The following is a 14,901-nucleotide window of genomic DNA, read 5'->3' as shown; positions in this document are numbered from 1 at the left end:
CGGTGGTAAGTTTGAAACGTACGGGGTGAACGTGGGTCGCATCTCCACGGGCGAGGTAACCACATCGGGTCGTCGATGTGGTAACCTCACTATGCTTGGAGAAGCCCATTTAATCGGGAGTGTGGATGAGGCCCACACTAGAACCGAGCATCTCAACGGTGCTGGGTCAGTGCTGTGACTGCACAGCCAGTAGTGGCAACCCTGTGTGCCCATGTCAACGCCCCTTCATGCTGGGCTCCCGTCCCTCTTCTTGTTGAACTGACGTCTGAATCTCTAAAAGCACCGTGACCCCTGAGGTGGCCGAGGGTTTGCAGCACTGAGCCGGTGATGCTTTGGATTCTGGTTAAACGGAGTTCTATTGTGTGGTGGAATTTTGAGATTTAAAAGGTATCAGTTTGACTGTGATGTTACAAAAAAAAAATCTGTGGCACAACACGTGGGATCGTGCATCCCCTGGTATGTGGATTAACAAGGTCACCTGTCGTGCCCCTCAGAAGTAGTTTTGCAATATCCACTTTTGTAAGCGCTCTGAGAGCGTTTTAAACCTGATCATTTTGTCTTACGCCGCAACAGTGATGGCGTAATTGGAATAAGACCCGAGAAGAACACAATTTAAAAAAAAAACGAAATACCGAAGCCGCGGCGCCACGTACATGTGCCATCCCCCCTCCCCCCGTTAGGGGGCCCCGTGCTCACCGTCCCCGATGAGGCCCACGCCAATGGACATGCCCATGAACTTGCTCTTGGTCCACACGTGGGCATTCAGGCACAGATTCTTCTCCGGGCACTCGGCATAGAAGGCGGAGATGGGCGGGTGGTGCGACACCTGCTCGGCCGTGAAGCGCAAGCGCAGCGGTGGCTCCCGTTGCGGCGGTCGACCCGGGCGCGGTGGGCACGCGGACCCCGGCGGTCGCTCCTGCCCGGTGACTCCGGGGTCACTGCCACTGTCGGCACCAAGGAAACGCCCGCCAAGGTCAGGGACGAAAGGTTATCGAAGTCAACGCCACTAACACTACTACGCCTCGACATGGCCTGTGTTTTTCTCATTCTGTTAAATCCTGTGCCCATTGCAAAGTGGACACGCAACCTTATCACCACCATTGTCTGTCACTCAGTCCTGCCCTTACAGTCACCTCTCTCACAGTCTCATTGCCACCACCATCCGGCGTTAGATCTTCCCCATGGTCACCAACCACTGGATGCCACTCTGATATCTGTTTTAGGAGCCTGTCCTCTACGTACACCACCCCCCAGCCTCTCTTCTCTACACGTTGAACTTCTTTCACAATGTACATAGCCAACCGTGCTAATTGGAGGTTCGGGGGAAGGACAACAAACTAAACACAAAAACAAGTCCAAGAGAAAGACGTTTTCAATCTAGATTTAAAAGTGCACAGCTCCAGTGGTTTCCTAATATCAGAAGGAAAAGCGTCCCAGACGGCCGTGGAAGCAAATTCGAAAGCGCGCAATGCAGTGACCTTCTTTGTTCGATGGTTAGCCAAAAGACGCTGCCAGGATGACCGGAATTTGCGTGACGATGGTATATGCTCCTTGACAAGATCAGCAGAAGTATTGTGGTTCATTCGTGGCAAGCATTTTGTGTGTGATGAGTGCGACCGGGGTCTACAGCGCTCTCTTGCCAAGATCTAGTCCAAATTTCTCAGCTGTTTACTATGTCCTGCCACAAAGTTGCCCGATAAAAATTAAATTGAAATTGCTCTTAAATCTAAAGCATCGACTTTGCAGTCAAACAGTTTTTTTGCTGCTTGTAATAAGGATATAAAAGTGTTTCTAAGACAATGGCACATGTTCAATACAGCCTTTTTGAAAAGACTGACTCTCCAGTTTATGTTTTGTCTGCATTGGAAAATGGACAGCACACTGCTAAAAGTGGTCAGAGAAATACATTCTCCAAATGCCTCTAATTATAGACGCGTACATCGCCATCAATCTATCAAAACATGTGCAATGTCAAATTCCAATGTGTAATTATTAAGTCCAATTACAGCGCGATTTTAGTTAAAAAAACCCCACATATATACCCAATGTACGTTTTGTCCATGATAGAACACATCCTAATCAGACTTGGGTTCCATGTGCAAATGTGCCATGCGTAATTGCATGCAATCACAATGCAATTGCCATTTAAGCTAACAATAGTTTTGTAATTATAATTGAAGCTTGCTTTAACCACAGCAGCACAACACAGACACACACGCACTAGATTGCAGAAGAACCAGTTAAGAATCTTAAATGTCAAACGCACTGGCTTGTGAAAATCGTATTTCATTGTTTATAGAAAACCCGGAGTACTGGCGCATCTCAACAAAGCTGGCTTGGTTCTCCGAGCAAGGCATCAGCGTTATCCCAGAGCCAAACAGGCACATCCAGATGCCTGAAATGTATTCTCCAATTTCTGTGGAGGCTGCATGCACGAACGACACAGGTCGATAGACGAGAAAAATGGAGAGGCAGGGTCCACTACCACTAGCAGTTTGTTTTGCATTAGCAGTAAAAACAAGCGGCACAATTACATGGATTGTAGCCCGGAGGCAAAGCAGCAATTCCCAATGGGTCACACAAAAGGCACGCACGCACGCCAGCAAGACCACCAACACACACATACCCATATACCCACACACAAAACTCACAAAGACATGGGAACTCCTCCTGCGTAAACTCCTGCATAAACATACATACAATAGCACCCAGAGAATCAAACTAACGCACAAAGATCCCCCATATAGTACTGTTCGCAAGCAGCCTATGAAGACCGGCCTGGCACACTAGGGGCGGGGGGTAGCCAGCACCACGCTCGACCGCCTTTGTCTGCCAAATGCTGATGTTTACACATTGTGCCAGGTACTCATTTGAGGCTGAGTTGACCTCAGGGAGGCCCAAGACCAGTTCAGATAATCATCACTAGTGTTGGCCATGAGTGGGAATCGAACTCAGGTCGCCAGGTTCATAGCACAGAACGTTAACCAAGACACTACCATTCCTGACACACACTCATACTCAAATCCACACAGTCACACACTCTTACATGCACACACTACCAACCCACACATCCACTCAAGCCCACACGCACAACATCGCAAGCGCGCCGTGTCACTCCAACACAAGACAATGCTACCCTGCTTAGAACATCGTCCCAACGCTACCATGACCACATTCACCACAGCCAACCCTGCCCCAGGCCTCCAGACATCGCGACCCCGTACCGGCTGGGAGATGACGACGCCGCCGCCACCGGCGCCTTGCCTGGGCACGAATGCTCGGCGGGCGGGGCGGGTGCCGGGCCAGCGGCTTGCTGCTGCTGGCGCTGCTGCTGGCTCTCGCCGGCGCCGGTCGTGTCCCCGGCATCCGGAAGCACGCTCCATGAGCACCGGAAGGTCTCGCCCAGCACGGGATTGTAGGGCTTGCGCGCGAGGGCGCCGCGTCGGCCCTGGTGCACCGCCGCCAGGTAGTAGCGGAGGAAGGCCAACATGCGCTCCTCCGGGGTGGCGGCGTCCGCCACCGCCAGCAGGAGCTGCGGCAGCGCCAGGAGGTCGGCGTACATCTCCAGCAGGGAGCGTTTCTCCAGGATGAAGGTCGGCAGCACCACCTTCGTGGGGAGGATCGCGGGGGAGGGGGGGGCAAGGTGGTCATGGCGCCGTCAATGCGTGCCCAGCCGGTGCTCTACGTCATTACACGTCCCTGTGGCATGGTCTTCAGCTCAATACGCATTTGCTGGGCACGTAGCGATTCAGTCCTCTCTGCGAGTCGATCAATTTGCCGCACACTATAGGCAATCACGATTGCATTCAAGAATGTATTGTTTAGTATAATTTGTTCTGACTCATCTGTTCCATTTGTCTCATAAGTAGCATGTAAATTGCATAACATGTAAACAACAAATCATTACGTGTAACATTTGATGCATGAACCGAGATCATAAATGGTTCATAATTTTGCCAATATTGGAACAAGTGCAGTAAAGAATACTGATCTACAGAACTGATGAATGTCCTGATTTTTTTCACTTCTTAAACTATTTACAACACACAATCCCATTGGTTTTCCTGCATCTTGATTTTGATCCACGTGTTATGTAACACATCTGCTAATTTATCACTTGTAATAAACATCAGACAACCTCGATAACTGACGATAATCAATATCTACCCTGCATCCCGTTAAACCGGGGCAGGTTTATATTTCAGTTTTACTCTAGCGGTTGGGTCAATACTGGGCGGTCGTTGTTGAGAGTCACGTGCCTCTCCAAACTGCCCGTGTACAAGATCACTGACCGTGAAAGACGGGGGCACAGGGCCACGCGCTTGCTAGACGCAGTGCGGGCCAACAGCGCCACTCGGAGTGTGGTGTAGAGAGACCAACTCCCGTGCGGGACGCAAGGTTACCCGGGTGAGGTCCATGCCCAGCTTGAGCTGGGACAAGAGGTGCAGGATAACTCCGCGCTGCTCCTCAACAGGCCCCAGCTGCTCCTCCTCCTCTTCCTCGTCATCAGTCACCTCGTCTTCGAAGTTCACCTCATCAGGGACGTCCCTCTTCGCCTGCACAAGCAGTCCGGTTTCTCAGCCAGTAAGCAAAACGCTTGAGCAGCGCCCGTGTGCCAGTCATGCAATTGGTCACTCTCGCTCCTATTTAAAGGAAGCCGAAAAATAAAAAAAGCGCTCCTGCCTATTAGACACCTAAGTAGGCCGTGCATCTTGGGTTATCCAACACAGCTTTGAAGGTTCATTAACAAGTAACACGGTGAATAGCACAGACTAATATCTGGTGACATCATGTGGTACCACTTGTAGGCATTAAGACATAAATGCAGCAACGTCACTATAGCGCTCTGACAGAGTGTATGACAATATTTTGTATTATTATTAAAGACTTTGCTTTCATTAACCAAGCTTCAAACGCGAGTTGGACAGCCTGGCAAACAGCCTGGGTGCGCACCGACAAGATGCGCCCAATTTAATTTTTTGCATTGCGCCTTCAACTGGAAAAAAAAAAGAGCCTTGGAAACAGCTCCCACAATTCCCTTAAACAACCGAATCAAGGAGGCCGTGTGTTTCCGAGGGTGCGGCGCCGTCCGCTCTTGTACCTCGTCGGGGGCCCCCGATACGGATGCTTGCGCCCGCGAGACCGTGGGATCCTCCTCTCCCGGGCAGAACACGCCGTTCTTGAGGCCCTCCTTGGGCGCCGGCTTCGGGTCGAACCAGTGAACTTGCATCCCTGCCGACACGGCACACGGGAACTGTCTCGTAAGGCTGCGGACCCGCCCTGCCGTCTGCCAGCCCCCTCTACAGGGTAGTGTCGCGAGTGTCCACGGCAACGATTGTGGTAGGGCCTGCATGTCCTGTCACGTGGCATGAAGGCGTCACATCATCCCAGCAACGCAGGAAGACGAGACCTATTTCTGCTCAAGGTTTGTGTCAGGTTTCTCCTCGTTCTCTTCGCTTCCTTCTCACTCAGCCACTTTCCTTCAATCGCTTTGGCTCCGTCGTGCAGCATGTATCTTGCAGCTCAGCTTGCGGGCGCCCGCTAAGTCGGCACATCGCTTGGGAACGTCAAGCGACAGGACCCACAAAGGTAGAGTGCTCTTTTCGCGAAATACAAAAGATGTGTGCCAACAGCCATTCCTCGGCACAAACAATTTACCAATAGCGCCAATAATGAGTGGTGGAATCGACCCGTGTACAAAACATTTTAATCCGATGGGTCCAAAGCACATGCGCTGGATCGCTGTGCTTTGCTGACTTATCCTTTCTTAAATTAATCGTAGAGAATGTTACCCTCCTTGCCATTCTATGCATTGGCCAAAGGAGGGAATACACCCAAAAGGACATCCATTACGGGGATGAAGCAATGGGATCATCTCACGTGCAGAGCTTTATGAATCGTTACGGTGCAAGACCGTGAGAGATGGCGACGGCTTTGGGTGGTCTCCATCTGGCAGTGGATAAGTCATGGCTAATGATGATGAAGTGGGGATGTGTGCATGTATGCATGTATATACTGTGATGAATATGAACAAAATACGGACAGGATCAAGCGAGCCAGTCCTCAGTGGACTGCATCATGATATAATGTAACAAGTAAGCGAGCTAACCAGAGCTTTTGAGCAAGCTAACGAGCAAACGCTAATACAGCTTGGAGTATTCTAGTTCAGCAAGCTCTGCTCTGGACAAAAAAACTGAACTGTACAGCACCTATTATTCGAAACACAGATGACAAAGCACTCCCAAAGGAGTGGCACTAGTTGGTGTCCCCTGTAGGTGTTGTCTCCTGGTTGTGCTCTGGGTACCGGCAGGGAGCGGAGGCGCTGGCTGGTGCAGGCTCTGCTGATGGTTCAGCACGGAGAGGCAGTCGGAGAGGCAGCGCAGAGCCGCCGCCGTCGTCGCCTTGAGCATCAGGAGGTCACGATCGAGCGCCGTCACGTTCTCCTCTTGCTGGCGTTGGCCCTTGTCTGGCGCAGACAGCGACTCCAGCGTAGACACCAGCTGCCGCTGCTGGTTCTCTGCACCGCCCAGCATCTAGCGGAGAGAAGTGGCACGAGAACTTATTCGGTCGGTCTGCACCGTCGATAACAGATGGAGCACACCGAATCAAACTTGCCGATCACACGGTGCCAACCACAGAACCCGTCCTACACACCTCACGAACGTCCATCAGCTGATCCGAGCCGGGCAGTCTGGCGAGACGGAGGGGGGGCAACGGCAGCGGCGCGGGAGCAGGGGGTCTTGGGGGTGGGGGGACCGCTGGGCCCGGTGCTGGTGCCGGAACTGTCGGCAGCATTCGTCTCCGCGTGCCGGGGGATGGAGTGAGGCCTCCGGGTTTCAGCAGGAAACTGCGGCCCTTCAGCGGCGGGTTGTTCTGGGCGAGACCAAGCGGTGCCGCTCAGCGCGAGCGCCGTCCGTGGTGCCGTGGTTGCAGGGTTGGCCGCGCTGGCGCCGTGTGCCGCGCGTGTCGCGCGTGCGGCGAGGAACCTACCTTGGCCATGGCCTCGGTGTGGTGCTGCACACATGCCTGCAGGCGGCTCACCCAGTGCTGGCGCTCCTTGGCATCCAATCCTGCTCGTCACAAAGCAAGACAAGCACAGGCACGGGCTTCGCACAACTAACCCCAGGGCGCTGGACACCACGAGCAGCCATGGCAGCGCTAGCGATGCGCAAGGCATTCCGTTGCTCAACGCGGTTTTACCACAGGACCACAGGCGATATTGGAAGCTCAGCAGGATTAAGCCTGGACAGCGCTTGGAATGGCTGAGGGACTACGTCACATTGTAGAAAGCAGAAGGTAGTGCAGTAAAATCAATTATTGTACTGCACTTCTACGACCAGCGTGGCAAAATATGCTCATCTCAGTTCCACACCCCACGCAGCGTGGGAAGCCATCATACAGCAGAGGCATGATACAGGGAAGTGCAGTGAGGGAAAAAAGTATTTGATTCCCTGCTGATTTTGTACGTTTGCCCACTGACAAAGAAATGATCAGTCTAGCTTATTTGAACAGTGAGAGACAGAATAACAACAAAATCCAGAAAAACGCATGTCAAAAATGTTATAAATTGGTTTGCATTTTAATAAGGGAAATAAGTATTTGACCCCCTCTCAATCAGAAAGATTTCTGGCTCCCAGGTGTCTTTTATACAAGTAACGAGTTGAGATTAGGAGCACACTCTTAAAGGGAGTGCTCCTAATCTCAGCTTGTTACCTGTATAAAAGACACCTGTCCACAGAAGCAATCAATCAGATTCCAAACTCTCCACCATGGCCAAGACCAAAAGGTTCTCCAAGGATGTCAGGGACAAGATTGTAGACCTACACAAGGCTGGAATGAGCTACAAGACCATTGCCAAGCAGCTTGGTGAGAAGGTGACAACAGTTGGTGCGATTATTCGCATATGGAAGAAACACAAAAGAACTGTCAATCTCCCTCGACCTGGGGCTCCATGCAAGATCTCACCTCGTGGAGTTGCAATGATCATGAGAATGGTGAGGAATCAGCCCAGAACTACACGGGAGGATCTTGTCAATGATCTCAAGGCAGCTGGGACCATAGTCACCAAGAAAACAATTGGTAACACACGCCGTGAAGGACTGAAATCCTGCAGCGCCTGCAAGGTCCCCCTGCTCAAGAAAGCACATATACATGCCCGTCTGAAGTCTGCTAAGGGGACAGGACAACTCGTCTTAAGTTTGCCAATGAACATCTGAATGCTTCAGAGGACAACTGGGTGAAAGTGTTGTGGTCAGATGAGACCAAAATGGAGCTCTTTGGCATCAACTCAACTCGCCGTGTTTGGAGGAGGAGGAATGTTGCCTATGACCCCAAGAACACCATCCTCACTGTCAAATATGGAGGTGGAAACATTATGCTTTGGGGGTGTTTTTCTGCTAAGGGGACAGGACAACTTCACCGCATCAAAGGGACGATGGACGGGGCCATGTACCGTCAAATCTTGGGTGAGAACCTCCTTCCCTCAGCCAGGGCATTGAAAATGGGTCGTGGATGAGTCTTCCAGCATGACAATGACCCAAAACACACGGCCAAGGCAACAAAGGAGTGGCTCAAGAAGAAGCACATTAAGGCCCTGGAGTGGCCTAGCCAGTCTTCAGACCTTAATCCCATAGAAAATCTGTGGAGGGAGCTGAAGATTCGAGTTGCCAAACATCAGCCTCGAAACCTTAATGACTTGGAGAAGATCTGCAAAGAGGAGTGGGACAAAATCCCTCCTGAGATGTGTGCAAACCTGGTGGCCAACTACAAGAAACGTCTGACCTCTGTGATTGCCAACAAGGGTTTTGCCACCAAGTACTAAGTCATTTTTTGCAGAGGGGTCAAACACTTATTTACCTCATTAACATGCAAATAAATTTATAACATTTTTGACATGCGTTTTTCTGGATTTTGTTGTTGTTGTTCTGTCTCTCACTGTTCAAATAAACCTACCATTAAAATTATAGACTGATCATTTCTTTGTCAGTGAGCAAACGTACAAAATCAGCAGGGGATCAAATATTTTTTTTCCCGCACTGTACATGCACACGTTACTGCTTTCTTCCACTCTTGATGCATGCATTGGATCACGTGACCCAAATGATTTTTAGATTTTTTTTTGTACAATTTAATGCAAAATATACAGAATTCTTTGATTTTTACAATCTCAACACCAAATTGTGACAATCCATCAAAAATTGGTGCGAGGGTTAATTGAGACCCGCTTGGTAACGTGGTACCTTAATCTTACGAGTAACTGCGCAAATGTAACACAAAACTAAATTAAACAATTGTATTTTACCAGGTAAGGCCCATTGAGTATTAGCTCTTTTTCAGAAGTGACCTGGCCACAAATGAATGCTCAATGAAGTGGCTCATCATGTGGAAATTTATAGCAGCTACATAATCTAAACGCACGATGTTAATTCTGAATATAGTGGGACATATTGCAGGACCCCAAAAAAATTCTTCGTAACCATGAAGAGAACATGCAAACTCCAAATATTTATGCGTCAGGGTCGATATCGAACCGACAACCTCCTGCATACTGGGCGAGGGAGAAAACATCTAGCATTTTAGAAAAATAAATTATCATCACCAGTAATTACGATCGGCCTAGCATCCCCACCATCGCCGCTGACAACAACATTACCCACTCCCCCATCAGTGACGCCTCTAAGTGTTTCCCCTTCGGCAGGAAGATCAGAGAGCAGAACCCTACCCACCGCCAACGATCGACCGGCTTGTTTGTCATATCCCCCCCTCGACCCATTCACCCCCTATTTAATTACCGCTCAATCAAAACCCTGGCTGCAGTGCTACAGCTGTAACTGAGCAAACGACTTAGCAGAGTGCATTCAGAGCTATTACTGTTGTTTGTCACATTATTTCCGTGACGGTTACGGCGTTTAATTCAACGTAAAACAATGCAGCACATACGTGTGTGTGTGGTATGGGTATGATTAACGTGTTGTCGAGGATTTTCACAGAGTGGCAGCCAAGAGAAGCAACGTGCCCGAGAGGATGGCTACCGTGGAGTCGGAGCGATTTACGCAGTTTGTGAGCAGGTGCTAGGTTCGAATATTACACTGCAAGACTGTGACAGATTGCGATGGTTTGGCGAGGCATTCGCACATCGGTGCTTTTATAATAACTGATGAAGATCACGTTTGTGGGTGTCAACTTATGAGTTGCAAGAAAATACACCGATGTCAGCCGAGCCTTTGTGGGCATTGCAGAAAAGCACAGGTGGGTCCATGCATCGGCAAAAGTGTCTTCGCCATAGGAACGCTGAAATTCATGCTGCACTGGTGTTTTTTTTTTCTTCATGCTAGTGCTGATCTGGCAAGGCATTTTCAAGTGTCCTTGTTTGTTGCCCTGCTGACATCCGCACAGAGGCATGCAGAGAATTCTCCCTGTGCACACAGCGATGAACGCTAATGAATTTAGTTACTCCAAAGCGGTACCAAAATGGACTCAGGCTGGCAAGCCCTCACAATCTGCTGTCCAGTGGGCAGCAGCACGCTGACCACTATACCAAGTGGGTTTTCACGGCCGTGCCATGCAGCCCTCCAATGTGTTTCCGGGTTGCACCGCGCATTGTTTCGGCACGATGTCCGATGTTTCGCTCCAGGTGCTGGCAGCTTCTTGCATCGGAAGGCAGAAGCTCCCCATTAGGTGGAGCGATGCGGCAAGCATCATGCCGAATACGTGGAGCAACCCGAGAACACATGCAGTGCTACGCTGACCGCTATATCCTCCAATTACCCAACTGGATGTCCTCTGTGTACCATTACAACCCTATACCGGCTTAAGGTGATCGGTAGGTGAGCAAAGCAATTCCAAATCAGGTTGGCGTGGAAGTGGGTAGCTACCATCGCCATCTTCTTGTGTCTGATCAAGTATTAGCAGTGCTGTGGGAGGTGTTTCCCCTGGGTCCCGACATATAGGTGCGTGATGACTCGAGCAAGCACGCTCCCACAGTTCTATAGATTGTCAGGATTTGGGGGTCATAATTTGATTCACGAATCAATTATTATTTTTGCCTTGTGCACACAGCCTCCTTTGCACTGTCTCATCTGTGCTCTCCATCTTGTATGTTTTTCCCGATTTCTTCCGACCTTTATAATAAGAGGATTTATTTCATGAAATTGGCACATTTTTTAAATAATAAATTCTTACACGCATGGTTTTATCCGTGAATTATGAGTGCAAGAAACCATTTTTAATGGAAAAATAGTTACTTGCCTATCTATAGAGCTTTCCTCCCTGATCATATTTCAAATGTGCCATCAGCACAGGAGCATAAAATAAGTACTATTTCCTATTTCTATTCAGAACTTTCACAAGGGAACAGTTGTAAAATCTCATCTTGTATGTATGTTGAACTTCTTTCGCACCATACGTAGCCAACCGTGCCAATCGGAGGTGCGGGGGCAAGGACAATAAACTAAACAGAAAAAGCAGTTTGTGCCCAATCGTTTGTCCAATCCTGCGAGGGATTGGACTAAAAATATGAGAGTACACTTAATTTTTCATCGGAAACCAACAACTCATCTAATTCAAATTAATCTTTCTCTGTAATAGTTTATATAAAATGAGTTAGTAAACAAAAAAATATTGCTCCGTGATGGCCACGACAGGCATTATCGACTGTAATTAATGCATTCCACAGCGGCATCCTCACTGTAAACATCCGCAATTCAATAGAATTCGTCACGTGCAGCTTAATTCAGCATTAAACCCATTCTCGACATCATAACAGTATTTCATTGACAAAATAGGAAGGACGCATACATCTTTGCGCGTCCTATTGATTTCCCAAACAACCCCTATTGAATGAAGCAACACTCATTCCAATAAAAACGTTAAATGGAAACCCAGTAACACCACTACTTCTGAGGCTTCTTTAATAATATCCACACGAGGCATTCCGTACCACCCGAGTTTGTCCTGTGACCTTCCAGCGAGACATCCCATCTCGCCTGACAGTGCACCTAGCCTCTTACAAATGCCGTGGTGACATCGCCACCACTTAGCGGCGAATGGCGGCTGTCGATGCCGTTGTAGAATTGTTAATTCTCGGGTGCCACGGTGGTGGGCTGTTAACTGCCTCGCCTGGTATACAGAAGGACGTAGGTTCGATCCCGACCCTGACGCATGTATATTTGGAGTTTGCATGTCTCTCTCTCCCCGTGACCGCGTGGATTTATCTCCGGATCCTCCGGTTTTTCAGTCCCCATTTAGAAACATGTACTTGGAGTATTTGGCTGCTATAAACTTCCACATCATAAGCCACTTCGTCGAGCTATCAATTGCGGCCAGGTCACCTCTGAAAGAGCGCTAATAGCTCCGTGGGCTTTAACTGGTTAAATAAAAAAAATTGTTTAACTTTAGTTGAGTGATAACTGTAATCCCCAGCCGAGCGGGGACAAAGATGATGGGACGAGGCGGTGGGGGGGGGGGGGGAAGGGGCGGGCCTACCTCGGAGGCGGTACTGCTCCCCGTTGGCGGCGTTGACGGTGAAGGTGTGCGAGTCCTCGTCGCTCGGCGAGATGACGGCGCCTGCCAGCTGCAGGGCACCCCGTGGCTTCTGCCCCGAGCTGGGCTCGCTCACAAAGTACTCGAGCATGCCCGTCTCCGTGTTCAGCACAAAGTATCTGCGCGTAACGCACGGGAACGGGGGGGGCACAAGTGGGTCCTGTGAAGGGTTGGGAGGCCACTAGGTCGTAGATGCACGTGCGAGGTACATTATCGATGACATCCGAGTTTAGTTTTGTGTTTCTTTACCAATTCCGTTGCGATGGTGCTACTTGAGTCATGGCACAACACAGATATACCACTTCGCAACTCTCGCAGGAAATAGTGCAGTGCAGCATCACTCCAGAAATACATCTGAGATCTCTCAAATTGGGTTTACCTACGCCCTGCTATAAAGGACTTACTTACATGCCGATCATATTGATTGGCATGACAGTCCTCAAGAGCCAGATATCCACCAAATTACAGCAATTGAAAACCATATTTAAGGTAATGGTTTTCTGTGTGCAGTAATATGTGACCAGACAGAGACCATCCGCTCACGAGACTCGAGAACCTTGCTTTCATCTCTCGTGGCTACAGCCCAGACACAAACACAGGGCCTCAGTCAGAAGTGCCGGCTCAGGGCCCTGACACAGCATTAGTCCCCTGAGCCACCCAGCCACTTGTTGTCCTTAGAATGCGTGCGTTAAGACCCTGGCCACCAGTAATACAGTACAAATTCAGTCACGTTTTAGATTTTAACGAAATATTTTTCAGTTTCTTTGTATTTTGGCGCTATCCTCGTAAGATACAAATTCAAGCATTGGCCCTCAGTGTTTGTGGATACGACATTAGACTGACAGTTAATTTATAGGACACTATATTTGAAGTTTGGTTGGTTTAGTGTACATTTTTAGGTACAACTGATATACTATTATATCATTGTAAATGCACACTTAAATCTTGAGATAAAAATATAAACAGCACAAGCTAATTGTGGATAATGCAGCAAGATAATGCCAGGTTTAAAAAACAAGACACGTTAGGAAAAAACACGATATGTATATTTGTTTACTCATCTGTTATAGCAGCTATCCAGTGGCAGCTATAAAAAGCTCTGGGTCCACCTCCACGTTACATAAAAGCTCACCCTCATTCTATGCAGCCGAAGAAAATATGTTGGTGGAAAATCAATTGCAGTAAAACGCTCGGGTGAGTGCTCGGCGGGCCTTATACAAGCGGCGAGCGGGTCAAGAAAAATAAAATCCCAGCACTAAATTTGCATTAAACATTTGCAGCAAGTGAAAGTGAGCCATGTAGTGTCCATCACAATAAATATTCCCTGCATGGCAATTTCAGTGAACAGTGCCTATGTTATGGAAATGTAAAACAAGGATGAACGGCCTGTCACAGCCTTCGTGGAGTGAACATGTTTCACAGAAATACATGTTCATTTGGATGCAAGCCATGAGGAGGCAGCATCGCTGAAACGCCGAACCAATGAAATGGTGTTTTGGCAAAATGGTTTGGAGATAAAGACATCATGTCTGAAGACATCATGTCTTCTTCTCCACGGAATTCTGGGGTGGTGAGGGATTGGAAAAAATGGGATGTTATTGGGCATGTCTCTGTTCTCAGGAGACTGACTGATATTTGTTGCTTTGACAATATGTAGCGGTTTCATAGTAGCTCAGCACTATGTCAGCTGGGTAAGGTCAATGGATGGGCAGTCCATCTGTCACTCAACAGTCTGAAAAACCTTCATGGCGAAATGCCTCTTTGAAGGATGGTTGTAAATAATGCCCCTAATGACTGCAAGGAGAATAAACAAATTCCAAAATAATATGCTCATCACTTTCTTCTTCCGAACAACCTGATTTTAATGTGTTATTTTAAAGATGGTCCTGTTTCGGCATGTTTGGACAAATCCTACTTAGATAAAACCCAAGCGTACGATACCCTTTCATGAATGCACAAGAAGCCTCATCGAGTCTCAACACTATTTTTCAGGTGGGTGCTGCATATAGAATTTTGGGCCATTCCATCATTGAGTGAATAGCATGCAGAAGGAAATTAGACGACCGGAGAAATCCCACAAAGATCATGCTCTGTACATATAGCTTCAAGAGTCCATCGTTTAATTACCATCACCAGGCCACTCTGAAGCCCAGAGGGTTGGGAGTCTCACAAACACAATAATATTTGCATGACGCACCAACCACGCCACCTACGCACTGAATTACAGCCATGTCCCACCACTCCCAGCTCTCACAAGGTTTCATGACTTTATGGCAAGAGCAACACAATGGTCTTAAACGCTTCGAAGACAACACTTTTCAGTAACACAAACAAGCGGCGGCCTGCATAGTGCGAGCACCT

The 14,901-nt window shown here is 48.7% G+C and overlaps 1 protein-coding gene across 2 annotated transcripts in view; it reads right to left on the bottom strand.

The window, feature by feature from the left end:
* Positions 1 to 14,901, bottom strand: part of OSBPL11 (oxysterol binding protein like 11) — a 33,065-nt gene that overhangs the window by 12,164 nt on the left and 6,000 nt on the right. For both annotated transcript variants that reach the window (XM_076066062.1, XM_032951695.2), the window contains 8 exons: positions 12,484 to 12,659; positions 6,991 to 7,070; positions 6,655 to 6,873; positions 6,305 to 6,533; positions 5,102 to 5,232; positions 4,404 to 4,556; positions 3,225 to 3,607; positions 697 to 944 (listed from right to left, as the gene is read on the bottom strand). In XM_076066062.1, the coding sequence (XP_075922177.1) occupies positions 697 to 944; positions 3,225 to 3,607; positions 4,404 to 4,556; positions 5,102 to 5,232; positions 6,305 to 6,533; positions 6,655 to 6,873; positions 6,991 to 7,070; positions 12,484 to 12,659 (1,619 nt within the window). The remainder of the gene's footprint in view (positions 1 to 696; positions 945 to 3,224; positions 3,608 to 4,403; positions 4,557 to 5,101; positions 5,233 to 6,304; positions 6,534 to 6,654; positions 6,874 to 6,990; positions 7,071 to 12,483; positions 12,660 to 14,901) is intronic.

This window comes from Petromyzon marinus, chromosome 10, assembly GCF_048934315.1.
Source record: "Petromyzon marinus isolate PM22_M1 ecotype Great Lakes invasive population chromosome 10, UKy_Petmar_22M1.pri1.0, whole genome shotgun sequence".
In the NCBI taxonomy this organism is placed as follows: domain Eukaryota; kingdom Metazoa; phylum Chordata; class Hyperoartia; order Petromyzontiformes; family Petromyzontidae; genus Petromyzon; species Petromyzon marinus.
Note: the sequence above shows the minus strand (reverse complement) of the source record. Positions and strands in the feature narration are given on the sequence as shown.